Below are 27,911 nucleotides of genomic sequence, written 5' to 3'. Positions count from 1 at the left end.
CGAAAGACTGAATGTTAAATTTTTAATTTGAAAGTGAGACATCCTTCAATAATAAGTTAAATGTCACTCTCACTCAACAGATTCAAGATAAAGTGCAGAAACATATAAAGAAATAACACACTGACACGGCACATGTTGTTTCATTCATCTTTAATGATGCTGATTTGATCCAACAGATGGTGTATTAGTTACCACTTGTTCATTAATTCCACACAATGTAAAAATACATTTTGCACGAGTCAGAAAAAGGTTTGTATTTTAAATATATGAGCCTCAGTCTCTCATTTATCTACTTGCATCACAGTTATGGACTCCATGGACTCAAAGTCTGGAAGGAATAAAACACTCCCAGTGTTCCTTTACTAGTGGTAAATAGTTATAAATAGTGGTAACTTAAGTAGATGAAGGAAAAAGAAAATCAGCAGATGAGTTCGATGATAAAGTTTTGCATTTCAGCCATTAATGAAAAGATGATTCAAAATCGAAATAAAACCATATGTGCATTAGAAAATGTAAGCCACACATCAAGTCATGTCCTCAAAATGGCCGATAAAATAATTGAAAAACTACTGTTCCCTTTGATAATCCTACAAGCCCAAGAAACTGTAAAAGATTTTGAAACATACTGTTTTTATCCATGGTGTTCTCCAGGGCTCTACTCTAGGACACCTGATTTTTCAGACACATTTCATAGAGCGATCTCACCTGGTGTCACAGTGTTTTTTGTGTTACAAAGTAAATGATGATGCAATCAAATGCTTCATGCAAGGAACCGTGAAGAGTTCTCAAAACATAACATTCTCAAAAGCCGTTGACAGTACATAACATAAAATATTTTGACATTCATACAGTACATCCATTACTTTCTTCTTTTTAGATATTACCAACACATTTTTCTGTGTTTCGTTTGAGTTCAGCAAAACTATAAATAATTCAGGAATAAGAAATCAAACAAAAACAAATTAATGAGTTTAATTTTGGGTGTACATTTGGGATGAATTTGCATCATTTACCAATAGTGAGTCAGGGTAAATTGTACCCATTATCATCTTTTAACTCTCATTCAATCTGGTTTGTGTAAATGTGTTCATGAGTTCTACTAACTAGCACCGTTTTCAACCGCGCAAATAATTCATTTGGTATCACAGCCATGGAGATTGTAATACATTTTGGTGTATAAATAGACATCTAGTGATGATTTGACCATGTCTTTACCAGATAAAGATATCTGAGAAGTTTGGGGCACAGGAGGAGGGCACAATCTTCATGTGGCAGGAACCTCAAACCTTCTGAGTAAAGTTCTCAGGGAAAACACCTTTGACTGAAATATCTTTGTTCTGCAACCAGTGAGTCTCCTGCACGCCCAAGAGCCAGCCATCGTCCTGCAGAAAGACAGGATACAAATTCAGTTATATTGCAAAACGATTCACATTTCTTCAAAGAAAAATGTTGTGACTTGGATTCAAAGAGTTGACTTGACTTGACTCAAGAGTTAGGACCCATCAACAATCTTTATCATGTATCAACATAAAAGATGCCCGATCAACCACATAAAACTGGATCAACCACATAAAAGAGGATCAATTACATAAAACTGGACCAATCACGTGAAATGAGATCAATCACATAAAACTGGATCAATTATACAAAATGGGATCAACCACATAACACAAGGCCCTAACAAAAGAAACGCATCGTCTGTGGTATCAAAACAAAGGATGCCGGATCAAACGCATTAAACTAAACTGGATCAATCACATAAAACATAAAATTTTGGTTTGGTTTGGAAACAGAACAAAGAGGACAATAAATTTCGCAATCTCTATGATTCGCCTGAAGAACGCCTTGTGGATGCGTACAAGACAAACCACAATCCAACTCATCCATAAGTGAAAGAAAGTGTATGTTAATGACCTGTTCGTCTGGGTTGTCAAAGGCCAAAGCAAGCACAATATCTCCCATCTTCAGTTCCAGCTCATCACCATCAGTGGCAGCGTAATCATGTATCACTTTTACCTGCAGTAAAAATACAGAATTATTATTAAGAACCAGTGTGCTTTAATAACAGTGCCGTTCAAAAGTGAATGGAGGATAAGCGCAAGGTCGTCTAACCTTGTAGATGAAACCTGGAGGGAGATCGCCATCCGCACCATTGGTCACCGCACTCTGTACAAAAAAATTAGCACAAAAGAACCTGGTGTATTAATTGAAGGAGTCAAAAACATGGTTAATGTAGTTGGCAGGATGGGTATCAAAGAATGTTTGAAAGAAAATAATGGTTCAAAGTAGGAAAAGAAAGAAGAAAAGGTAAGAGGAGAGATTTTTGTGGCTTTCCTTGACTTCCAGGCTTTAACCTGTGATCTTTTCCCCTGCCTCCCGAACCATCTGACCCTACCTGGTCTTCTCCATAATCACCCCAGCCACCCTGTTCCTCTTGGGCGCCGTTGTCGTCCCAGTTGGGCTCAGTGTACGACTGAGCGGCGTAAGCTCCGTCGTCGGTCCAGCTCTCCTGACCCTGAGCTGTTTCTGTATCGTCCCAGCTGGGCTGGGTGTAGCTCTGGGTGTTGCTTTCTTCATTATCCCAGCCACCTTGAGCCTCCTCTGGGTATTGTTCTTCATCTTGTTGGGGTTCCTGCTCTGCGGGGGTTTGTTCTTGCTACAAAGGGTCAAGGGTTGTGGAGCATTGTGGCGGGTTTGGAAAGCAAGAGGAAGGATAGGTGGAAGGATGGAAGGAAGATGTAGGAAGTAGAGGCCAAGAGGAGGTTGGTAGGATAAAGGTCACGATCGTGGTATCATAAAGCCAAAGGAAGGAGGTTTGGATGAAAAAACGTGGAGTTGGAGAGTTATTCCACGTCAATAGGCCATTAATATGGACAAATACAAAAAGGAAGAGGAGTTGTTGGCAAACTAGTATCTATCATCCTCTGCTCTGCTTTACATGATCATTATAGAAAAAAAAAAGAATGGGAGCACATTTGTCCGTGAAGATCAGAGGAACCCACGCTTACCCATGAGTCCCATGATGGCGCCTTCCTCGAGGCAGTAAGAGACAAGAAAACCAGTGAGGTGAACGTTTTCAAGAACACTTCATCCTGACAAAACCTGAGAATTTTGCAGCTTTTTCTTGAAACTCAATTTAAATAACTATTAAAACTGTAGCAGATTAATTTCTGTCAATAAACACGCACGCATGAAGCATTCAAAGGGACACGTGGTGTTGGAGTGTTTCACATGTGGTGTTGGAGTGAACATACATTTTATCAATGACCAGCATGTCAAGCAACACAAACATTTGCATGCAACACAGAGCTGAACAGGCATGCAGGTACAAAACCATGCAATGGATTTCTTTAAGTTTAAATAAGCAAAGATTCGGGCAATACTTCCTGATATCACACAACCACAGGCGACAGAGATGGTGTTTACATGCAGTTAATAATAGTGAAAATCAAACTGTACCTGTCAATTTTTGGACAGAATTTATCGTACTGAACTAAGTCTTTGGTTTAGTGAGAGGGTCACTTCAATCAGGGTGAGAACGAATAGAAAAAAAGGTTTTTTTTAAAACTGCATGTAAATAAAATCTTCAGCCCTTCAGCTCTCAGAAACTCTGTCGACCTTTGGCCTCAACAAACCAAACCCACCTTGGGAGCTGGAAATGTGACGGGCTGTAAAACCTCCACATCCCAATCCAGCAGGTTCACCCCTGACCAGGGCTCAGACTGCTTCATACACACATGTACATACACACACACTCAGGTTAGGAGGGTTTACCATCTACCTTACTATTACTATATAGCTATAATAGTGATTTGGGGGTAACGGTTCGATACTCGATACACCCAGGCTCAGTCGTAACAGTAGCACAGTCTGACCTGCTCTGTGGGTGGCGGTGTAGCGGGCTCTGTGTCAGTGTCAGGCACATCGACATGCTGCTGTCTCAGGTCCGGAGACGGCGTCAGTCGGGGTGGAGGCCGACTGGGAGGAGGACCGGGCTTCTGCACCACCAGGAGGGTTGAATCAAAACCACACAACACATGTGCATGCATGCAAGAAGCAGTGAGGGAGATAGAAACGTGTTAGTACGCACAAAGACAGGATGGATTTTGGTCCTCTGTGTGCTTTTATGTCTTCAGATGTTTGTCAAATGTATTCTCATGTTGTAAATTCATACATCCAGGGACAGATTCTGTTGTTTCACTGTTGTTTGGTGGTTGCTTTTACCTTTGGTGGTGAGCTTGCTGATTCACTGTGGTTGGCCTCCTCACTGAGACAAGGAGAAGGTAGGAGAGAGGAAATGAGCCAAAGGAAGAATAAACAAATATGGATATGAGAAAGAAAATAGAGACAAAGAGGGAGAAAGAAGGAACTCATCACACATGCAGTTCTCAGCTTCATCCACACGAGGGCGACAAAAACCTTTAAGAAACCACCTGCTGTCTCTGAACAGGTTAACCTTCAGTCAAACATGGCAGGCGTCAGATATCCAGAACAGAACATGCACATGAAGACATGTACTGAATGTTATTGTCAGTATCAGCAGACAGGAAGTGTCACACAAGAGTTAGACGGGTCACAGGTTTAAATCCCAGAGCTAGAAGCTGCCCTTCAACTCCTACCGGATACCTGTCAGTAGACGATGCTTTATTCTCGAGCTTAAACCCCAAAAAAGATCATGCAATTTATTTAACTTGTTCCAGCAGCTAGATGGAGTCATAAATGCTTAAAGTGAGTCTTAATAACACGACACTGAAGGCTTCCCGCTCTTCTATCGACTTCATCTGATTTTCGTCTCGGCCCTTTTCAGTGTCCAGGTCAGGTTAGTAGCCTGTAGTTTAACTTCACAAGCACTGAGCTGATTTTATGGATGAAACATGCTCAGCCTCCGTGTGCAGCACATTTTACCTCTTGGCACCGTCTCCTGTCTTTGCCGCTGCAGTGCCGCCTTTTCTGCAGTAGGGGGCGTCGTGAGGGACATTACTGTCATTTCTTCTACATGTGGTTAAATTAAAAAGTGTGTGACTGAAACTCTGTTCTGTTCACTTACTTCAGCTCCCGCTGCTCTTCCAGTTTGGTCATGATGTCGTTCAGGTTTTGGCTGAGCTGAGGAGACACGCAGAACCCTCGTCAATACAGCTGATCAGATCGATCAATCAATCACACACGGACGGGTTGACTCACCTTGCCCATTTCCCTGTGGAACTTCTCCTGTTGACCTGCCAGACTCTGGAATGAGTTCACGTAGATGCCAACACGACTGCCGACACACACACACACACACACACACACTTGTAAACATGTGGATCGAGTCGTCGTCAAAGATTTTGTAGAAGAAGAAAATAAAGTGTCTCACTTCTCCCACAAAGATGGAAGCTCGTCTTGTAACTCCACGTTCAGCTCCTCGAAAATCTTCTGAGCTCGACCCAGGTCCTCCTCGGCCTGCACACACACACACACACACACACACACACACACACACACACACACACACACACACACACACACACACAGAACAATAACATATCTTTAGTGTGTGTCTGTGATACAGATCATTGGAGAAAGACAGTTTCTGTTGAGCACACGTCCATGCAGACAAACACACAGGGTTTAATAACTACAGGCATGTGAATGCTGTGAGCATTCAAATGACAAAATGTGTCTAAAAGTAAATAAAAGCTTGTTTCTGTCTAATCTACTGATAACTGTGACATCAGAACAACGTAAACACTAGTTTGGACCGGGGGTTGAATCACAGCGAGGCTCTCTGCACACCATCAGCCGCGGGTGAAACGAGAAGTGAAGAATATCACATTAGAAATTTTATGCAAACCGCAAAATTAAAAAACTCACGAAGAAACGGCGGCAGACAGGATTAAAAACCTCCATCTAAAGTCTGGAGGAGCGGAGTCGGACGACGCTCGTGTATGTAGTGATTGCTTCGTGAAAGACAAGGCTACAATCAGAAACTTTATATATCTGGCTAAAATCTAAAGAAAAACGGAAATACAGAAATAGTTATGAGCCTCGAGACTCTTGTACGCCTTCACTTGGCGAGCCGTGTAGCGGGAGGTCTGCAGGACTTAAGTGATTTGTTATATCTTTCCAGAAAGTAACACTCGATTCACTCTGATCATGTGTAGAGAGCCTCAGAAGGAGCAGGCTGACAGATTTGGGGTGAGGAGGAGGGGAGTCAGTGATGAACCAGAGCGTCACCTGGTTGAAGGAGAGGTTAGTCTGAGCCACCTGGTGGGCTGATATCAAACCCTGAGCCCAGCTGGGAGCCGCCATCTCCAACAGGGCTGCTGGCTAACCACACACACCATGCAGGAGAGAGGAGGAAGCAAACAAGGACAATTCAAGACAGACGCAAACATGTTAATGAGCATTTAGTGACGAAGAGAATCCGTTTTCATTAATATCACACGAGTTCATCAGCAAACAACACATTACAAAGTGATACAGTCCATGCAGTGAACAACTTGTAGTCCCGATATGCTCAAACACACACACACACACACACACACACACACGTGGTTACCTTGGCGACCTTGGCCTCGTCCTTCTTCTTGCCTTTCTGTAAGGAGGCGAAGTGATGCCTGGCGCTGTCGAAGTCCACCATCTTCCTGTCGCGCTTCGCTATACGAGCCTGCAGCAGAGACGTTTTATTTTGAAACGGAACAAAACATGTTGCACTTCCTCTTCATTCACGTTCATTTCCTGTACAGAAGACTTTCATAGTCTTTGAGAAAAGACTTTAATGTGTCATCTGGCGTCCACAGTGTCACATACGACGTGTTACATATCTCTGGAGAGCTGCGTATCAGAGACTTACTCTTACTTTTGCCCACGATAGCGATGTGCTAACGAGAGCTCTGGTGGGTTCGTATCTCTTTGCAGTTAAATGTGATACACACCTTGATGTCAGGAAACTGAGCCAGGTACGTGTCCAAGGAGCTCAGAGATTTGTCCGCGATGCTCTGGTGGTAGTCTAACCACAGAGTGTCTGTGTCCTGAAACACACAACACATTTACATCACATTTATATATTAGAGAACTAAACATCTTGACTTTTACTCACAGACGACTTTTGACTTCTCTTCACGACACGCTAAACAAGCTGATGCTCGACGTCTACACATCTGCTCTAACACTGGTCACTACCTCCTCTACTGCAGAGCTGCCGTCTGCGTTTTACCTCCAAGTTATTGTCCATCTCCTTCTCTATCATCTCCTTCAGGAGGGAGGCGGCAGTGAAGAAGAAGAAAGTGTGTTAGAGGGAAGAGAGAAGGAGAAGACACAGCAGAGAGAAAGATCGAGTGATGTGAATGTGGTGGACTTTGATTATTTTGGTTGATTTCAGCTGATACATGAAGATTAAACGTCAAGAAAACAACATTTTACATTTAAGACTTTTTAAAATCCTTTGTATGAACGTGTAACAGGAATGTTTCCGCTTCCTTCATTTCATTTACGTCTCCTTTTATGAAAATATCACATTCAAGATGCACAAATCCAGATTCATTTCTTCAACACCAGCTGAAGTCTGAAGTCTCACTGTCACAGTTTTGACGTGTTGTCGGCAAGAAGAAAGAAGATGAAGTGAAAAGTGTGAGTTGTTCTTTCGTCAGTTTGGTGCTGCAGTTTCCCGCCTCACCTCGGCCAGCGCGTCCATCTCCTCTTTACCAAACCAGTCGGGCTCGTACATGTCGGCCAGACAGTCCTGAAGCCGCCGAGACGCATCGTGCATCGCTGAGTCCGAAGAGAAAGACACAGCATTACATTCACCAGTGAAACAACTCAACCTGAGGATTAAAATCTAATAACACGTTAATAAAACAGCAGCTTAAATTTATATTAAAATGCATCTCATCTAATAAAATCATCTACGATTAAAACAAATAATACTTTAAGTACATTTTCCTGATAATTTCAGGACTTTTACTAAAGTGCGGAGGGTCGAAACTGCCAAAATCAAATTAGAAATACATGACCTAATAAATGAATACGCCTTTAAACGCTCTAAAATAATATTAATAAAATAAATTAATTAATGTATAAAATGTGACGAACAGTAAATTCATATTTGTGTTTCAATTACTTTTTGTATTTATTTACTTTCCTATTTCTTTTTTCATGTGGTTATAATCAGTGTTGTAAAATAACTTCAAGTGTCTGATATTAAAGGTAAATAAGTATTAAAAGTACTTTCCGACAATAAATGAACTTAAGTATCAAAAGTAATGTAATCTGCAGAGTAACTAGTAACTAAAGTTATCAAATTAATGTAGTGGAGTAGAAGTATAAAGTATCAGAAAAATAAATACTCACATGTCCAAGTACCTCAAAATTAAACTTTGTATTGTCCCCATTTATCTCCCTAAACATTATAAAATCTAATTAATGCCGATATTTATTTATAAAACTACTTGTGTTGAATTCAGTGACACATTAAATTAATAATTAAGTTATTTATTTAGTTTTGATTTTGGCAGTTTCAGTCCTCCATTAATAAAAAAAAAACTAAATTGATATAAAAGTGAAAACATGAAGTCACTGTGATGAATTATATGAATATAATATAATATATATAATAAATAACGCTGAACAAACACTCACACTTCACTGCTGTCAGATAAGCTTTCAGGTCCTTCTGCAGTTTGGTGCCTTCAGTCTGAGAAACACGAGACGACAGTGAACCAACAGGACGAGAGAAAACAAGACAAACAGGAGAAAAGCACTGACAGCTGAGCAGAGACGGACAGAGATGAAGTATTGATCAGATGTGAGCGTCAGATCTGGTGAAAAGAAACGTTTCTGACCATCTGCTTGTTGAAGTTGGACACCATCTCCTCGAAGGCAACGTCTCTGGTCTCGTCTGCTTTACCGAGCTTCTGCATGACCTGCAGAGGAGACGACAGGAGGACGTGATCGATCAGTCAAGCAATCGATCGATCAATCAGTCAGTCAATCGATCAGTCAGTCAGTCAGTCAGCAATCAATCAATACAAATAGACTTTTTATCTCATATTTACGACTTTTTATCTCATATTTACGACTTTTTATTTCATATTTTGTGACTTTTTATCTCATATTTGTGACTTTTATCTCAAATTTTGACTTTTTATCAGGTGATGATGATGATGATGATGATGATAATAATGGTGATGATGATGATGATGATGATGATGATGATGATGATGATGATGATGATGATGACGAGGGATCAGAGAAAGGAGAGAAATCAACACGTTTGTTTTGTTGTTAGTCCGACAAGGTCGCAGCTAATCTGATCTGACAGAGCGGAGACGAGCCTCCACCTCCTCCACCACCTGCTGCTGCTTTAATCCTGTGACGGAGACACTAACCTCCATCAACACCACGACGGGGACTTCCCCACCACGCACACGCACACACACACACACACACACACACACACACACACACACACACACACACACACACACACACCTGCTCAGTCTGTTTATAGCTCAGAGGAAACACTTCAGACCTTCAGTTCACATCCTACTGAGGGAAAACTACAACATGAGATAAAAGTACTTCAAATATTTGAAGTAAAAGTAGTTCAGCAGTAAAATGTGTCATATCTGACTACGTGACATCATCACATGTTAATACTGGTGTCGCAGCAGCAGCCGGACTTTTCTCCGATCGTTTGTTTGATCACATATTAACACAAATATTTAAATAAAACCACGTGAGAAGTTCAGAGCTGAACGTTCAGGAGCTGCTTTCATCTTTAATCATGTGTCACAATCACATATTGTTTGATTTTATGTAAAAACATCATCTGAACAGTGAGACGATGAAGCTGTCTGGTGAATGTAGAAGAGTGATAAATCTGATAAATCAACAACATGAGCTTCAGTAAATCTACGACCACATGATAATACTTCTTGCAAAAAGTGTCCAAAAAGTTGTAGTTTAAGTATTATTTCACATACACATACATACATATATCCATACCTACACGTCTATGATATACTGATATATCACACACACACACACACACACACACACACACACACACACACACACACACACTCCTTATCGAGAAGCCATCGACGCTTCAAAAACATTTAATAACATTCAGCATTTGTTTTGATCTCAAATTTGGATTTTATTCAATAATGTTGACTTTATATTTCATAATTGTGTTATTAAATGTAACTAGTTGTATTGTATTCAGTTTTTCCTCCTTATATAATAATAATAATAATCAGAACTCTGGATGTGGACCGCAGTCAATATTCACTGAGTTCAGGCAGGACACTGAACTCTGCTGCAGATCAGATCATTAAATCAGTTTGATCAGCACGTGTTCAAATCTGGATCTACATTATTTCTCCTCGACAGCCTCCTGTGTGTCACTCAAACGTCTCACGGTGCGTTCAGGTGACTCCTGTAAAGTCTGGAAAGATCAGCGTCACTTATACTGAAAACTCAAGTATAATGGAACATAACTGTATGTGTGTGTCGGTGTGTCGGTGTTCAATTTCAACCCCCAAAAATACCCTGACACACACACACACACACACACACACAGGCGGTTTGTGGGGTATTAAGAGTGATGGGGGGCAGGAGGGCTATAGATAGACAAACACACAACCACACACACACGCACACACACACACGCACACACACACACACACACACACACACACACACACACACACACACACACACACACACACACACACACACACACGAGCCCCGCCCACAGCAGTGAAGCATGCTGGGAGTCCGGGCAGGGAGGGAGAGACAGGTGTGCCGGCCAAGCAGGGCGACTTCGAGGTTTGCTAAGTTTGGATTCAAATTACTGATCATAGAGAGTGGAAAGTAACTAAGTACATTTACTCAAGTACGTACAGTTTTGAGGTACTTGTACTTTACTTGAGTTTTTCCATTTTCTGCTACTTTACACTTCCACTCCACATTCTAGAGACAAATATTGTACTTTTTACTCCACTACACTTATTTGATGACTTTAGTTACTAGTTACTCTACAGATTACATGCTGCATCAGAGCCACAGTAGTGTATCTTTTTAAATTACTTTATTACTGATGAGTATTTTGGAGGTGGTGGGGGGTGGACACCTCTGGGTGCAGGCAGGTGGAGGTCAGGGTGGTGGGGTCCTGTCTCTTTGAGGCCCAGCACCACCCCAGGTCTCCGGCTGCTCTTTAAAGGGCACCACCTCCCCCCTCCTCCACCCTCTGTCACCACGCTCATCCGGATTCCTCTGGGGGGAATTTTCCCAGCATGCTCTGCAGCACAGCTGACTGGCTCATGAGTGGGTGACATTACATCACTATGACAACCACGGTGGCACCAGGAGGCCAGCAAATGATCAGTAATGTGAGCAAATATGGCCGCACTGACCAGGTCAGGTACTGTACTCGAGTACATGTTTCAGGTATCTGTACCTTTTCAAAACAGGCTCGTTACTTTAGTTTGATGCATTTGAGGTGAATTATGGATGAAGACGAAACAAAGACGTAAAAGACGTGAACAGACAGAGAGGGAGGCTGAATGGGGAGAAAAGGCGTGTTAGTGTCTCGTATCTGCAGAGAGTTTCTTATTTTCTCTCTTTGTTGCTGCTCGGGACGCTTTACCAACCCAACATGTGGCTGTTTGACGTCCTGGGAATGAGACTCAACTATCAACTATCTTTGTGGTGCGTTCAGGAACAGCTGGGACAAATCCTACTGACTCTACCTTTAACTTTAATAGTCTTTGAATTATATTAATATGACGTGAGCTTCAGTTAGCTTTGACCACAAATGTCCTTCAGAGGGAGACTTTTTACTCTGATACTCTGAGTACATGTCAGAGCCTGTACTCTATTACTTTTACTGGAGTAAAGAATGTTTGTACTTTTGCCACCTCTGTAGTTGGATACAGTCTAAACTACATTTACACATCATAATTTATTAGTGGTTTTATATCCTGCATTAAACATCTGAATAGTACCTCATAACCAAAGCCTCTTAGATGAAGTGGAGTAGAAGTATCCAGTAACGTTACCGGCTCAGTGGCAGCAGTGAATTACAGCCGGGTTATAACTTCGTATTAAACTGTCATTAATTCTTCCTGCACACACCCTCTGAGCTGAGGAACGGCTGAGGCGCTTCAGCGTCGGCTTGCTGGAAGTTACCAGACGTGTGTGAGGCGGCGTGCCAGCAGACGGACAGCTGAAGCCGACGCTCCCCTCCTCCACCTCAGCCGGCCTTCGCAGGGAAGATGATACTCTGACCTTCCTCTTTACTCCCAGCAGCACTGCAGGGCTCAGCTCACCGCCTCAACGTCTGTCGCAGCAGCGTCCACGTACGACTGAACAGTTACAGTCTTACATATAACATATTATAATATTTCTTGTTCAAGATCTTCACTGACTTAACAAACTACATGAACAAACTCTCTTTGTTTTCATGACTGAATGACTTTACTTTACTTTGTATGTGGCGGACCCTGCCACCTGTCTAGCTTCAAACAGTGTTCTGGGACCTTATTTTCCTCTGAGAGCAGCTTGTTTATGTAGAGTTTGTATTATTACCTCATTAATATTGTAAATATTAAAATTCTCAATGTGAATTTCTTCTACAACACAACACTGTGCTCCTTTAAAGATTTATCAATAAACACGATGGTCATGAAATCATGAATAAAGACGGTTAATGAAGGTTTTCTACCTGGAAGTTGTTGTAAACAAACGGACGTCAAATCCTAATAAAATTATACATGATTTACTTTTGGTACTTTAAGTATGTTGACTAACACCTACGCTGTTAGCTGGAGCACAGGGCGGATGGATACTCTGTTGTTCGTCAAGAAATAGTTCCAGCACATCATGCAACTCCCCCTAAAGAGCACATTACATTCTGTTTGTAAATTTCTCATGTAAACTAGTGAATGTTAGAGGCTAGCAGTTTCCCTTCATGCTAAGCTAGGCTAATCACCCCCTGACTCAACACACAGACATGAGATTGATATTAAACATATCATCCAACTTTTAGAAAGAAAGCAAATCATAATTTTTTTTGCACAATTCCTTCAACCAAACCAAACATTCTGATTTTTGCCAATTTTAGAAAACACAACTTGAAGATCTAAGCTAACGATGGCTAACTGTTTCCACCTGCTTCCAGTCTTCATGCTAAGCTAGGCTAATAACCTCCCGACTCAACACTCAGACATGAGAGTGATATCGAAATCCTCGTCCAATCTTGGAAAGAATAATCAAATGTTGCATTAATGTTACACATTTCCTCCAACCAAACCTCACTCTGTTTTCTGACGATTTTAGAAAACACAACTTTAACATCTAAACTACAGACAAAAATGACTTATAAAGAAGGAAACTGTCGGACTGAACAGTTTGTCCACAGATAACACAATCCTGCAAATCATGTGAATTTATAAACTTAAGATGTGTTTTGTCTCCTTGAGCCAGGCAAGCTGCTTCCCTCTGCTTCCAGTCTTGATGCTAAGCTAGGCTAATCACCACCTGACTCAACAGACCGACATGAGATTGATATCGAACATCTCATACAACTTTTAGAAGGAAAGCAAATCATCACATTTCCCCATAATATTGCACAATTCCTCCAACCAAACCTCACTCTGTTTTTTGCCGATTTTAGAAAACACAACTTTAAGATCTAAATTACAAATAAAAATGACTTTTGAAGGCGGAAACTGTCGAACTGAACTGTTTAAATATGTGCAGCTGCCACGAGGAATGAGAGGTAGAGTTACAGCCAACAGCCATGAGCTTTTTCAGGCTTCAAACAGGAAACTACTAGAAAGATCTGGAAGCGGAAGCACAAACAAAGTGAGCAGAATAAGTGGTTAAAATATGAAATGTGTCCGTCTGACTGACTGACTGACTGACTGACTGACTGACTGACAGCACTCCTGGTCCGGCCCTCAGGTGATTAGAGGGTAAGACCTCAGTAGGCTTAAGCAACAAGAGTGATTAGGACAGACAATAATAACTCAGAGACAGAGAGCTGAACACAGACTGTTGATCAGGTTTCATTCACACTCTTTCTCGGCTCCTCGTTCGCTCTACTCTTGAAATGTGCTTTTGAAATTATGCATTTTGATGGATTTTAGAGCTTCTTCCTCTTCTTGTGCTATTGTCGTAGTATTCAAAGTAGAAAAACAGCTGATGATGTATCGTTCCTTTGCTGCTGAGCTTTTATTTTGAAAGTCTAAGTCTACTACTTATTCCTTGAAAGCAGGACTTTAATTTGAAGCCGACAACTCGGATGGATTTAAAGACTTCTTCTTGTAATAATGTTGAAAGTCGTAGAAAAAGTAGTGAAGCAGGACCCTGAATGCACCATCACAACTGATTTTAATACTTCCGCATGTTAATCCTCCAAGTATGTGAAAATACAAACTATTTCCTGTCTCAGAAAGACTACTGCCCCTTAATTTACCCTTAAATATCGCAAAATATCCCTTAATTTGTATTTAATCCCAACTGTACCACATACATTTGAAAAAGCCTAATATTTACAGATTTACAAAAACCCTAACTTTAAATTTAAGGTTATTTCAGGTGTAAAAACAACATTAACCCTTAAAATTTGCCAAATACTAAAATGTTTCCAGATTGACCAGAAGTAGGTTTGATTTAAGGATTGCAACAAAATAGGGAGCATTGAAGGAGGTTCTCACATGTGCAGAACTTGCCTTAGAAACTTCATGTTTTTAAGTTTCCTTCAGTATCACAGTGATCCAGTGACAGTTGTCTGTACATCCACGAGTACACTGCAAACAGGAACAGCTGTTAACAGCTGATTCTGCAGAGTTTAAATAAAGTTTTTTTGTTGTTTTTACATTTTAAATCAAGTCTCCATCTACTCCAGTTGTTTAGCAGAATGCTGTTTTATTGTGAAGCTCCAGAAATGTTTTGTGGAAACTTCACCTGACTTTCATCAACGTGGTGATGAATTGATACTTTTCATTTTTAGACCAACTGTTCCTTTAAATAACCTTCAATTTACCTTTTACTGATAATTAAGGTACTTTTAAGGGGTTTTCTGCAGTGTTTACAGAGTTTTTAAGGTGTTTAACCGTAACCCTGACTCATCCATTCACTTAAAGGAACAGAGCTGTGAGGCTCCTGTAGATTTAAGGGGGTTCGACCTCCTAAACCTCCTTTAATCCACACGGAAAAGCCCTTTAATATGTTAAATTCCTTAAATAACCCAAAATCTGGTGTTAATCTTAACTAACAACAAAGACACCTGACACATTTGTGCATTCACTTAAACATCTAAGGGGTGCTTTTCATAATATTTGGACATTTTGAGGATTAATGCTTTTTACTGTGTTAGATAACTCCTTAAAATGGTGATTGACTTACAAATGTTGACATATTTTGCAACTATACCAAAGAAAAAGATCTAAATGAAGGTTTTTCATGTGTTTTAAGAGGTAAAGAAACAAGAAACTGAACCTTCAACATGCTATAAGCTACGAGAATGGACGGTTTCATGTTATTTGGTACATTTTAAGGGGATTTAAACCCTTAAACCCTGCAGAAAACTCATTCAAAGGGTAAATGGACGAGGTTTTAAGGGATTTGGTGTCGCAGTGACACATGAGGGGTTCGACCGCACAGTTTTAGGATGATTTTACCTCTTAAAACTTTCCATTAATATTATTGTTTTTTACTGATGTATTAATGAGTGTTCTGCAAAGTTTTAAGAGGTAAAGTCGCTCTAAAACTAAGCAGAAAGCCCCTTAATAATACTTTTAAATAACCTGTAATTTAAGGGGAAGGTCGTGTGCCTCCAACTGTCACCAAATCCCTTACATTTACCCTCTGAATGAGTTTTCTGCAGGGTTTAAGGTTTTTTTTAAGAGTTTAAAGCCCCTTAAAATGTACCAAATAACATGAAACCGTCCATTCAGGCAGCTTGCAGCTCGTTGAAGGTTGACTTTCTTGTTTCTTTACCCTTAAAACACACGAAAAACCTTCATTAAGGTCATTTCCTTTGGTGTGGCGGCAAAAAATGTCCAAATTTGTAAGTTAATCACCATTTTTAAGGGGTTAATAAGCCCTTAGAGAACCCTGAACAGTGCAGTGAACCAGTGAAGTGCAGACACAGTGGTGGTTTGTTAAATGTCACAGGTTTGACCCCACATTGGAAGTTAAAGCAACCCCTTAAAAAACCCTTAAATCTACCATGGCACCCTGATATCTAACATCCACCTGATGGAGGCATTAAAACCCCTCAGGTAAGTGTTTTTCCTTTCTTTAATGAGCGGTGTCTGGAGGTAAGAAGTTGAGGTTTTAGGTTTCACAGTGGCAGGAGGACACAGTGTCCCGCTGCCGTGCCAGCTGAGTGGAGACTCGTACCTTCTCCTGCGCTCTGGTGAGCCTCTTCTGGACGTTGATGGCCAGTTTCCCGGCGGTGACCCCTTTCCCTGGCTCGGCCATGTCGCGCGGTGTGTGCGGGTGTCAGGACCAGCGAGGAAGAGGAGGACTGACTGAGGGAGAAGAGGAGGAAGAAGAAGAAGAAGAAAACCCGACCGACGGCTGCGCGTAACTCTAATCCCGTTGACAGCTTCTTAAAGGCGCAATGCGTAATTTAATCCGGTTTGTGTGCGTAAAAACCAAAAACCAACAAAAAGCAAATGGAGTTCTGAACGGAGCGCAGAGGGACGGAGTCAGAGCGCGTCCTGCTCTCCTCTCACTGTTAATTGATGCAGACTGGAGCTCGATATGGAGACATATTAGGTTTCCTCCTCACTCATCCTCTTAAAGGCGCAGCAGGGTGTTATTATTAGCCGACATCTGTTGCATACACGCGCTGCTGTCTTTACGCACGGCCTTATTTAAGCGTTTCCAGTCAGATATGAGGCTAAATCAGTCCTGATTCTCACACACACTCACACACACTCACACACACGACTCACGGCTCACCTGCCTTTCAAACCGGAAGCCGACAGGTGTCAGCAAAGGTGCGTTCAGGTGTAAATGAGACGTCACACAGCTCATTTCCACTTAATTTAATTTCAAAAATAAATCTTTTTTAATATCTCTTCACCCAGAATAACTTCATAAACATTATTGGATTTCTGTAAACAAATAACACTTAAATACACTCTATTATTTACCCTAAAATCTCTCTTTTAAAGCAGTAAAGTTACAAACAACACATGAAACCAAATCCCTTAAAATTCACCTTAAAGTTCCACCAACAAACCATCAAACTGGAGAAAAATAAGACTTTCATTCATTCATTTAAGATCTTCTTCTGGAGTAAAACACCTTAAATTCACCTGTAACTTTCCCCTTAATCTACACATCACATTTTACATCAATGATTCCTTAATTTAAGGTGTTTTAAGGAGATTGTTACTCAGTATTCAGGTATTTTATATGTAAATGAATGGATTGTTTTATATTAAGGGATTTTAAAGTGGCTTTTATGCAGAAATTGAGTCTTTTTATGGATAAAAACCCTTAAAATTCACCAAAACAACATCAAATCATCACTCAATTTACAGTTTATCTTAAAAGTGCCTTAATTTTTCAAGTAAGATGAAAATTCAGGAACTCAATGATGCTATTTTGGTAAAATGTAAGAGTTTCATTCATAAACGTTAATAAGGTTTTTTCTTTATATCTGCAGGGTTTAAGGTCATTTAAGAGGTGAGAGACACTAAAATTGACCATATAACATGAAAACTATCCTTTTATTTAAACCTTAAAAGTGCCTTCATTCTTCATTTAAGTAGAAAAGTCAAGAACGGCTTTTCTTCCATGTGTGAGGATGTTTTTAACCAGTTGTGTCCACAAGAAAACCTTAAAACACCTGAAGAGAACTGATGTGTAGATTACAGGGAAGTTGAACGTCCATTCAAATCTACTTCATTTGTTGATAAAGAGCTTTTTTAATTGAGGCGTTTTTGGGAGGTTTTGAAGGATCTTTGTCTCCGACACCAAACACTGGACTCTGGAGGTTTAAGGGGATTTTAAGGGATTTTAGTTTCACAGAGTTTTAAAGGATAAAAGTGTCACAGAAGTCTTTGAAACATCAGAACTTCTCTGAGCCGTCGGACTCTGACGCTCTTTTATTTTCTGTCTGTTTGTGTTTTTGGGAGAGTTGATCTGCGTCAGTTCTTCTTCTTCTTCTTCTTCTTCTTCTTCTTCTTCTTCTTCTTCTTCTTCTTCTTCTCTCCCAGCAAGAACCCAAACGTCGCCCGTCTCGCCCGGTAGTTGGTCGCGGTCCCGTCCAGCTCTGCAGGCTCGTGTCTCCAGTTATAAAGTGAAGGTTCAGGTTTGTTTCTGATTAAAGCGTCCACCCAGTTCACCTGTTCTCCATCCTCACCTGGCCTCCTGAGCCACGCCCAGCGGGTGAAGGCGCCCTGAGTCCAGCAGCATCCTGCCCAGCCAATGTAAAAGCTGCGAGTACCAGTGGATCCCGTCGCCGTGGCTCCAGGTGGATCCAGTCCAGCTGTGGATCAGCCGCAGCGGCGAGAAGGCCCAGTGAGCGAGGGAGTGCTGCTCCACCACGGCGTAGCAGGACGCCACCACCCCGTCCACCACCAGCGTCCCCTGCCGGGTCAGCGGTGCAAACGCCCCCCTGCTCGCGCTCAGGCTGACCCGGGTGACCCGAGACAGACGCCCCTCACCGTGCCTCTGTCCCGCCACCAGCACACACTGTCCCGGCCGGGCGTCGCTGGCGTACACAGTCCTGAGGGCGCCCGGGGCCGGCGGCGCCCCCTCTGAGCAGTTCCCCTCAGTCACAAACAGGAGGTGGGCGGCGGTGAGCGAGAGGCGGGCGCCAGCGTCTGTCTGCAGGGTGTAGAAGAGCTTCCAGGTCACCGGGTCACGGTCCAGGAAGGCCAGGACTTCACTGTAGACCAGCTCCCCGCTGCCGTCGCCGCCCGCCGAGGCCAGGACTCGCTCACCGGGTCGCAGCTCGCTGACGGACTTCTGAGCGCCGCTCTCCAACGTTACCGAGGCCTCGCCGGGGAAACAACCTCCAGATTTAGCCGCCACTGAGTGGTCTGCAGGACAGAGAGAGAGACGGGCGGTCAGACGGGACGAGATCGTCCTGATGGACAACCTGCCGAAACCTCTGACTCATCATCTAATGATATTTGTTATTATCTCGTAATTTTGATTTAAAAAGTCGAACATTTATAAAAGTATTTCTATTTTTGTGATTCCAAACATTTAATCAACATTTCTTTATTGTGTCCTCAACGAGCTTCCGTACAAAAGAGCTCGAGCTCGAAACTCCCTGTAGATAAATATTGACTGTTTCTTTTCTTCTCTGGAAAATAAAAGAACAATAACGAGATAAAAGCTGAATAATGACCGTGTGTGTGTGTGTGTGTGTGTGTGTGTGTGTGTGTGTGTGTGTGTGTGTGAGTGTGTGTGTGTGTGTGTGTGTGTGTGTGTGTGTGTGTGTGTGTGTGTGTGTGTGTGTGTGTCCGGGCACTTGAAAGTGACACTTGGGACGTCTCACGTCTATCTGGGATAAATATTTGGGGAAGGACGGAGAGTCGAGGCGGCGATTAGATAAGTGAGCTGAAGGAGGAAGCAGAGCAGGAAAATCAGTCGGCAGGTTAATCACTGACGAACCGACTCGACCGGACTTCAACTCCAGCACCGTCAAAACCGTTAAAACCATTAAAACCATTAAAACCACTGTGACTGGATGTGAGGAGGTGATGTTGAGTTTTAAATCTTTTAAAATGGTTTTAAAAAGTATTTCAAATTTGACCAAAAACATCCAGAAAGTCAGAAATTTATTAAGTGTTGATTTATAAATTAAGTGTTTTATTATTTAATAAATAATTTGTTGCACATTATTAACATCATTTTTTATGTGTGTGTTCAGTGTTAGTGTGTACGGAGGCTGACAGGGGACAAAATTACATGTGTTTTTGTTTTTTTCAGGTTAATTTAATTCCTTTGCAGATTCTGACCAGAAATAACTTCAGTTTTAAGTAAAAAGAGATTTTTCTCTCGTGGAGGTGGTAAAAAACTTGAATGTTACCTTCCTAACTCCCTTCTTGGTTTGACCACAGACAGAAATCTGATGAAATGTGTTTTTCTTTGTTAGTCTTCGTCTACAGGCTCCTGGCGCTCTGCTGCCCCCTAGTGGTTCTCCCCCTCTGGCTCATTACCGTCCTGTCGGTGTCTTTAAGGAGGATTTTTTGGGGGGATTTTGTTCATCAGTTACATTTTCTCCTCCACTGGCGTGATTTTCCTTCTCAACAACGATTTCATTTCTTTGAGGAAATTTGAGGAAAAACAGGAGAAAAAAAAAAGGAGAAATCAAAAATACCAACTTGATTGGTTGCCCTTCTGATCAAGTCAAGGACTGGGCCCTCGCAACCCGATCTGGGAGGGAAGGAGAGAGGAGGAGAGGAGGGGAAAGGAAGGGAAAAGAGGTCGGAAGAAGTCGGAAAAAAGGGAGAAAGAAAGAGAAGTTACCACTCAGTGTAAAATGTGTCGGGGAGGTTTCAACTCTGATGCATTTTTACAAGACTGTGTGAGTTTCAGCACGTCTGCGGACGCCTCAGGTGTGATAACTGTCACGCTGGCTGCACATTTGCAGTTATGAACAGACGCTGTGCTGAATATGTTGCACCTTAGCGTGAGTGTGTGTCGACCTACGCAGAGTCTGCAGCGCTGATTTAAAGCAACAGGAAGAAGACCTTAATGTTAACATGAAATCTATAAAGTCGGGTGAAGTTTAGTTCATTTAGTGACAAGACTGTCATTAAAACTTTGCCGAATCAGCTGTCAGCACTTCCTGTTTGCAGTGAACTCATGGATGTACAGACAACTATCGCTGGATCACTGTGATACTGAAGAAAACTTAAAAACGTGACTTTTCTAAGGCAAGTTCTGCACATGTAAGAAGCCTCTTTTTGTGTGGATTTATGGAGCTGTATTCATGATGGTCGTCAGAGTTAATGACTGTAGACACGCTGATATAAAGTCAGGTGACGTCTCGTAGTCCACAGAACATTTCTCACAGTAAAACAGAGTTGCAGCGTTCTGCTGAACACCTGAAGCAGCTGGAGATGATTTAAAATGTACAAACAACCAAAAAAACATCAGATGTCTCCGTACAGCTCGTCTGCAGAAGCCCTGAGATCACAAACTGATGTGAGCAGACGTCGTTTACAGCCTTTATTAAGATGAAATCTCTTTCAAAACTTCCAGGATTTGTTTGTATAAAGTACCGACGAGCCTGTTTTGGTGTGAGGAAAGCAACAAAGCTAACAGAAGCAAAACTTTAGACCTGACGTAGACGTTGGTCTGACCTGAGGGAGGTGGGGTGAGTGGCAGATGAGACAGATGAAGAAAAAAGGGGGATGTAAGAGCGAGAAGATGCAAGCAAGAAGAAAGTTAGCGATCAGGAGAGGAGTGGAACAAAAGGTGTTAGAGAGACGGGAAAGGCAGCGAGAGCGTGTCGGTTTCTGAACCTTAACTATTAAAGAGCTTCTATAAAATGAGTCCAGCGTCTGTCTGACTGTTTATTTAAGGGTTTGAAGGTCCTGTGTCACAAAATTCAGCTACATTTTGTGGCATTATGTTGCTGCAGGGCCGAACCAGTAATGGGTGAGTGTCTAAAGCTTTCATCAAGATTAGTGACACGTCAAAGCTGAAGAGGAAGGAGAAGGTGAGTGCGAGGCCGCGATTTTCTCCGAGAGCTGCAGCAGCTAACGATTATTTTCATGGCCGATGATTTTCTTGGTTTGTTGTTTGTTCTAGAAAATGTTGAAAAATGTCACGATGACGTCCTCGAATGTCTCGTTTCATCCACAAGTCAAAGATATTCAGTTTACTGTCAGAGAGACCAGAACATATTTACAGTTAACAAGCTGGAGTCAGTTTGTTTCTTAAAGAAAAACTCAAAGTGATTCATCGATTAGCAGAATAGTTAGTGGTTAATTTAAGTGATCGTTAATTGTTCCAAGAATGCTTCAAAAGAATTGATCATTTTTGTGTTTGAGCTGCTTGAACAGACATAATCCGTCAGCGTCACATTTGTTTTTAAAGACGTATTTGCTGTTTTAAATGAGCAGCATGTGAAAGTTATTTTCAGGAGACAGTGTGAAGGCCTCAGTGTGCTGCAGGAGAAAAGCTCCCGGCTGGTTTGAAGCACACTGAGGCCTTCGAGGTGAAACTGTAGATCAGGTCGTCTACATTTAAACAACTACATCCAACAACAGCACAGATCTCCGCCCCCGTCCTCCCTCACCGGACTTGACGCTGCAGTGGATGTGGGCCTTGGACTCGTAGTAGACCCAGTCGAACCCGGACTCCACGGCCAGTCGCGCCAGCATGGCGTACTTGTTCCTGTCCCGGTCCGACGTGGTGATGTCCACCGCCCGGCCCTCGTAGTGCAGCGACTCCTCCGAGTGGTGGCCGTCCTCGTCCCAGCCCTCGGTGACCCGCAGCCGGACCCCGGGCCACAGGTTCATCACCGCGATGGCCAGAGAGTTCAGCTTGTCTTTGCAGCGCTGCAGGAGAACAGACAGGCTGTGTTTTGTCTTCCAGTCTGGTTTTTATACATATAGTTTACAAATGAAGGATATAAACTACGTGGCCAAAAGTACGTCGACACCTACTTTTTATTAAGTAATATATAACAGCATGTTAAACCTGCTGCAGTAAACTGGGAGGTGTAAAAAATATCACTGTGAGCTGAAGAGTTCAGATTTCCCTCCACTGGAAGTGAGATTACACCAGGAAACAGACAAAACTACACCAAACTACGTGTCCACATACTTTTGGCCTGTCTAAAAATGTAAACATGTGTATTTAATCTATATTTGTTCATTTATGGACATAAACTGGGAGAAAAACCTTTAAATCAACTTTAATGTTTGACATTTCTTGTAGTACACAACTCACATCAGGTGAGTGTGTCGCACCAGAGACGACTTTTATTCTGAAAAACTCAGATTTTCATGTTTCCTCTTGTTGTCTGAAGGTTTTTCTGTCCTGATCCTGAAGAAACGGACGACGTTCACTGTCAGATTTATGATTTCCGCCTTGTTGTGCTGTTCTGATGAACTCGTTTGCAGCTTTATCGACACGTTAACGTTCGCAGGAAGTGTAAAATGAACTTTTTACGATGTTTTCACAGACTTTATGCTCGTTTTGTGTATTTTTTACAGTTTATGGTTTGAAGTGTTGCCCTCCTGCACAGCTGACCGTTGAACTTCTTCCTGAAAGTTTGATGACGTAGGAGTTTAAGCTCCGCCCACTGCGGCTCCGCCCTGAGCGTGGCTGCACTGTTGAACCAATCAGACGGCAGCAGGAGAGACGCACTCTGCTGATGTCTGTGGCTGCAGCCTTTCCCACAATGCACCCCTGCTGTCAGAGGGGGCCTGGTGTTTGCTCTGTGTGGTGAGCGACGGGAGCTAAGTTAAGGACGGAGGGGTGACGGGGGTGACGGGGGTGACGGGGGGGAGGGCGGTGAGGTTAAAGGGTGGAGGTGATGCTTCCCTCTAAACCTGGAGTCTGGTCAGGGCGAGCAAACAGGAGGTGAGAGGGCCCATTGAGGGACTCGCTCAGCTCCCCGCGGCCCTCGTAAATAAATCCTCCGTTAATTTAGTCCTCGCTCCGCTGCTCGTTTATTTACAGAGGTCAGATCTCAGGTGAAGCCGCGGACGCACCTGGAGACGCTGATCTGTGACGACAGCGACACTTTCAGGTCGTTTGAACAAGATGGAGGATGAGAATCACAGGAGCTGCGTGAAAAACGTTACAGTCAAACATTTACGTTGATTTAGAGGTTTTTCTCCCAGTTTGTGTCCATAAATGAACAAATATAGATTAAATATATGCACTTTCACATTATTAAATGTTTACTATGTGGCCAAAAGTATGTGGACACGTAGTTTCAGTCAGTTTTTCTTGGTTTAATTCACTTTCAGATCTTAAGACGTCAGCAAACAAGGATATTTTAGACAAACTGTTCCTGTTTGAACATTTGTGACCTCGTGCAATAAAGCAGGTGATCGTCTCCATGGAAACCTACCTTTATTTTACAATGAGGGACTTTTTTTTTTACAGTGTAAAAAAGAAATTCAGCTTTGAAGTCATCAGTTACGTTGATTTTAAGATTTTTCCACCAGTTCATGATGATGTATGAACATATAGAGATTAAATAATATGTATTTCCACATATTTATATGGCCAAAAGTATGTGGACGCTATTTTTTTGGTCAGTTTTCGTGAACGCAACGTTACAGAGAGACAGACGAGAGAGAACCAGAGTCTCTGCTGAGTGCTGAGTTCAGTCAGTGATGTAATCGAACTGCTTCAGGGCGAATTAACACAAATAATCCTCGATCGAGCTGATGAAAATCTATCTGAGGTGACTCAAACACAAATGTTCACAGACGAGTTGATGCTTTAAACAAACAGGTTTTTCAGCAGGAGAATCAAACATTTAACACCTTTAAAGGTCAAACATGAACCTTTTTAACCCCGTAAATGGCTCAATAAAGATTAAAGTGAAGTTTTATTTATTGGTTTTCTTTCACCTGAGAGTATTTCATTTCCCTGCAGCCCCTGAATGCGTCCCCTCAGTGATGCAGCCTGTTAAGAGTGAAAAGTGGGATTAAACGCTATAAATGTCTTTTTCCATGTTGGCTGTGATGAGAATAGCTCGGCCACAGATGCCTTCTCACAGTGTCCACTGTGGATTTTAACGTCTTATGTTTTCCCTCCGCGGTTTAGAGCAGCAACGAGCCGGACTTCATAAATCAGACGATGGATTTTGTTGGTTTTCCTTTCAAGGTGTACGGATCGACGGCGGTTTAAGCACTAAAACCGCTGGCTGCACAAACATTGGACAACATGCGCCTGTGCACACCTTTGCGCTGCAAGAAGTGGCGTCTGGAGGTCGCGTCCTGTGGAGGAAATCTGCAGAAACCAAAATCACAGAGCTGATCTGCGTCCTTGGAGCAACTTTTACGCATCGTGTCCGCGAGAAAATCCCTCAAATGACAGAAAAATCTCGCACTTTAACAACACAAATGACTTTATGTTCGCGGTTGAACGTGAGGAATGACTCTTCTTGCAGCGTGGCGTCGCCCCCTGAACAGTCGCGTCTGTATGCAGCAGCGCCCAGGAAAGAGCGGATAAAAAAATCTGTATAATTAAGGCTTCGACGCTATTTTTGCACATGTGCGCTGCGAAAACAAACAAAAAAGTAACACGGAATAGTAAAAGACAAACAGGAGGCTGTCTGCTGCGGCCTGGAGCCCATAAATTGTGTGCAGGTCTGCGCCGGTGACGCACGCTGCAAGAAATGTCCAGTCTGGAGACGAGAAGTGAAGTTTGGCCGAGCTGGTTTTTATCTTTTAGCTTCAGAAGTAAAGATCAGACAACTGTGGCTGATGCTGGAGATGATAACTCCTGAAACAAAGCGACATAACGCATCCATGTGGTGCGTTTAAAGGCTTTAACTGGCCTGGTGTTTATCTCCCGGCTTCATTTTCTGGACTGAAACATCTCGAGAAAAAGCAGAAGTAAAATCAGTGATTGATGTTGGAGGTTAAAAGTGTTGAACACAGCGACAGAACGCATCGATATCTTGGATTTAAAGGCTTTATCTTCCATATTAACCTCAGCTGGAGTGAGTCCGGACTGGAGACGAGAATTGAAGTTTAACTGGGCTGATTTTTATCAAAAACATCTCAAGAAAAAGCAGAAATAAAATCAGATAAACGCAGTTGATGTTGGAGGTTAAAACACCTGAAACAAAGCGACATGACGCATCGATATCTTTGATTTAAAGGCTTTATCTTGTACATGAACCTCAGCTGGAGTGAGGTTAAACAGATGTCCAGTCTGGAGCTGATTTTTATCTTCCAGCTTCATTTTTTGAAACAACTTTCTCTGAAACATCTCGAGAATTAAACTCAGATAAACGCAGTGGATGTTGGAGGTTAAAGCTGCTGAAACAAAGCGACCTAACGCATCCACATCGTCCCTGTTCAGGCTTCATCTCGAGTGGATATTTCTTGCAGTGCGCGCAGAGAGGTGACAGCTCCACACTGCAGTGCGCGCCTTCGCTCCCCACGTGGGTCTGTGGACATAAGCGAGAGGAAGCCCGCGGTCACAAGAGCCAGATATAAATACTTTATTCCTGGGGAAATTGGGAGTCAAATAAATTCCAGCCCGGGGCCACATCAATGACGGTGTCGTAAAAATTTCTGACAGTCCAAAAGGCGACTGTTAAGTCTGGCCAGTCGGGCTAAAAACGACAACGGTAAACATCAGGACACGCTCGACCCGGGCTCTAACCAAATACGACTTTTGGCTGTTTTTCCACCAAAAAACATGATGTGAAACAGAGGACAGAGTGTTTTAATTAAGAGCGAGCGCTGTTCCAGACGCGTTCAGCTCGCTTTTACGCACAGAGAGCCTCTGAGAGTCCTGACTGAAGCAGCAAACACTGAGTTGTAATCAGAAAAATCACCTTCAGACTGTTTTCATGCCGCAGGTTTCATTAAATCACTAAATGACTCTAAAACTTCATGTTTTGTTGCGTTTTACTCAAATTCTGAAGAAAACTGCGAGTTGTGTTTGTCGGGACTGATTTGAGTCTTGAGTCAACAGATAACAGCGTCCACGCGTTTCAAGACTGGCCAAAGTGCACCTACAGATACCTGGTTCAACCCCAGGCTAAAAGGCACTACGGCAGCCGGGAAGGTTACCTGAGTCATCATGCGGTCTGCACCTGTGTTCTCCTCATCCTTGAAGATGATGTCGGGGTTGTAGTTGGGGGTGAGCTCCTTGAAGCGCTCAGAGTTCCGGGTTATTTTCCCTTCGTATCTCCCGCTGGCCCCCAGCGTCTTCTCCGCCACGTTGGGGCTGAACTGCTTGTAGGCGAGCGGCGCGAGTTTTCTCGGTGAGCGCCTCTTGCCATAACCTCGACCCGGCCCGCAGCCCTCGCTGACCGGCGAGAGGAGAAAGGCGCACCCGGCGAGGCACGTCACCAGCGTCGAGAGCAGCATTCCGCCCCGGGGCCGGTGTGAACCCCCCCGGCGGGTGGCCAGAAAGTCCCCGCTGGATGTCTTTTGATGTGTGGAGCTCCTCTTTTTAATTTAGAGAGGAGGCACCGCGGCAGGACTCATCCACGAGTCCCCAAAAGTGGCCATTCCCGGCGCGTAAAAGTGTCCCGTGCGCCGCTGGAGACGCGCTGAACCTGTCCTCTGAGTGCGCGCGGAGGCAGGGGCATAAATAGGCGAGGTGAGTTTGTCTTGGCAGGCGGCTTCAAAGCTGTCGAAGCTGTGAGAAAAGGCCTACAGACAGACACGGAGGCGCGCGGTGCGCAGTCTGGCTGCGCCTGTTGGGCACGGCGGTCAAAGGGTGTCCCCGCAGCGGTTTGTGCTCTCGGGTTTGGTCTCAATGCGTCCCTGTGGCGCAGCGCTGTTGGCAGCAGTGGAAGTGGAAGAGATCCTACGAGAGAACAGATGAGGTGCCGCGGGAGAAGAAGGAGACCGCGCCCTGCTGGACCTGCCCTCTGCTGCGTCCTCTCCTCCCATCGGGGTGGCACAGGCCTGTTTCCCTCTGTTTATTGTCAGCCAAGAGGACACAGACCAACACCGACCACGAGACTGACAGACTGACAGACCGAGCGGCCCGGCGCGCGCTCTCTCACTCTCACCTTTGGACCCGCAGGTGCGCGCGTAAAGACCGTGCGCTCCGAAACTTCCTCAGCCTCATCTGGAGGATCTGAGCGTGACGTAACAGTCTGAGCTGCAGGTGAGGAGGCAACACACCTCCGAGCACCTGTGTGGACCCCTTATAGTGACGTCACACTAACGTTAACGACCCAAACTGAGGCTCAGCGATTGTTCGGTACAGTTCATCCA

General features: G+C 43.1%; 2 protein-coding genes across 3 annotated transcripts; both read right to left on the bottom strand.

The window, feature by feature from the left end:
- Window positions 1-135: 135 nt before the first annotated feature.
- Window positions 136-16,763, bottom strand: bin1b (bridging integrator 1b). Of its 2 annotated transcripts, XM_073462456.1 has the most exons (15): window positions 16,396-16,731; window positions 8,820-8,900; window positions 8,617-8,671; window positions 7,655-7,749; window positions 7,196-7,231; window positions 6,915-7,010; window positions 6,539-6,646; window positions 5,354-5,439; window positions 5,182-5,257; window positions 5,048-5,103; window positions 4,906-4,950; window positions 4,225-4,267; window positions 2,113-2,166; window positions 1,915-2,016; window positions 136-1,382 (listed from the first exon to the last, which is right to left on the bottom strand). In XM_073462456.1, the coding sequence occupies exons 1-15, from the start codon at window positions 16,474-16,476 to the stop codon at window positions 1,281-1,283; spliced, it is 1,116 nt and encodes a 371-aa protein (XP_073318557.1). In that variant the 5' UTR covers window positions 16,477-16,731; the 3' UTR covers window positions 136-1,280. The 2 variants fall into 2 exon arrangements, with proteins under 2 accessions (XP_073318557.1, XP_073318558.1); XM_073462457.1 differs by lacking the exon at window positions 7,196-7,231 and having other exon boundaries at window positions 16,396-16,763.
- Window positions 16,764-18,352: 1,589 nt separating this feature from the next.
- LOC140992216 (indian hedgehog B protein-like) lies at window positions 18,353-27,050 on the bottom strand. The gene is made up of 3 exons (XM_073462503.1): window positions 26,751-27,050; window positions 22,274-22,535; window positions 18,353-19,055 (listed from the first exon to the last, which is right to left on the bottom strand). The coding sequence occupies exons 1-3, from the start codon at window positions 27,048-27,050 to the stop codon at window positions 18,370-18,372; spliced, it is 1,248 nt and encodes a 415-aa protein (XP_073318604.1). The 3' UTR covers window positions 18,353-18,369.
- Between the last annotated feature and the right edge of the window lie 861 nt (window positions 27,051-27,911).

The sequence above is a fragment of the Pagrus major genome, chromosome 24 (assembly GCF_040436345.1).
Source record: "Pagrus major chromosome 24, Pma_NU_1.0".
NCBI lineage: Eukaryota > Metazoa > Chordata > Actinopteri > Spariformes > Sparidae > Pagrus > Pagrus major.
The sequence above is the reverse complement of the archived record's forward strand: the minus strand, read 5'-3'. Positions and strand labels throughout refer to the sequence as shown.

Excerpts from the sequence above, each read along its gene's own strand:
- LOC140992216 (XM_073462503.1), bottom strand. The coding sequence starts at position 27,050 with ATGCTGCTCTCGACGCTGGTGACGTGCCTCGCCGGGTGCGCCTTTCTC. Across the intron at positions 22,536-26,750 it reads CAGACCGCATGATGACTCAG|CGCTGCAAAGACAAGCTGAA; the intron begins GTAACCTTCCCG and ends GTTCTCCTGCAG. Across the intron at positions 19,056-22,273 it reads CCACTGCAGCGTCAAGTCCG|ACCACTCAGTGGCGGCTAAA; the intron begins GTGAGGGAGGAC and ends TCTGTCCTGCAG.
- bin1b (XM_073462456.1), bottom strand. The coding sequence starts at position 16,476 with ATGGCCGAGCCAGGGAAAGGGGTCACCGCCGGGAAACTGGCCATCAAC. Across the intron at positions 7,750-8,616 it reads TTATCTGACAGCAGTGAAGT|CGATGCACGATGCGTCTCGG; the intron begins GTGAGTGTTTGT and ends CTTCGGACTCAG. Across the intron at positions 6,647-6,914 it reads CTCAGTTTCCTGACATCAAG|GCTCGTATAGCGAAGCGCGA; the intron begins GTGTGTATCACA and ends TCTCTGCTGCAG.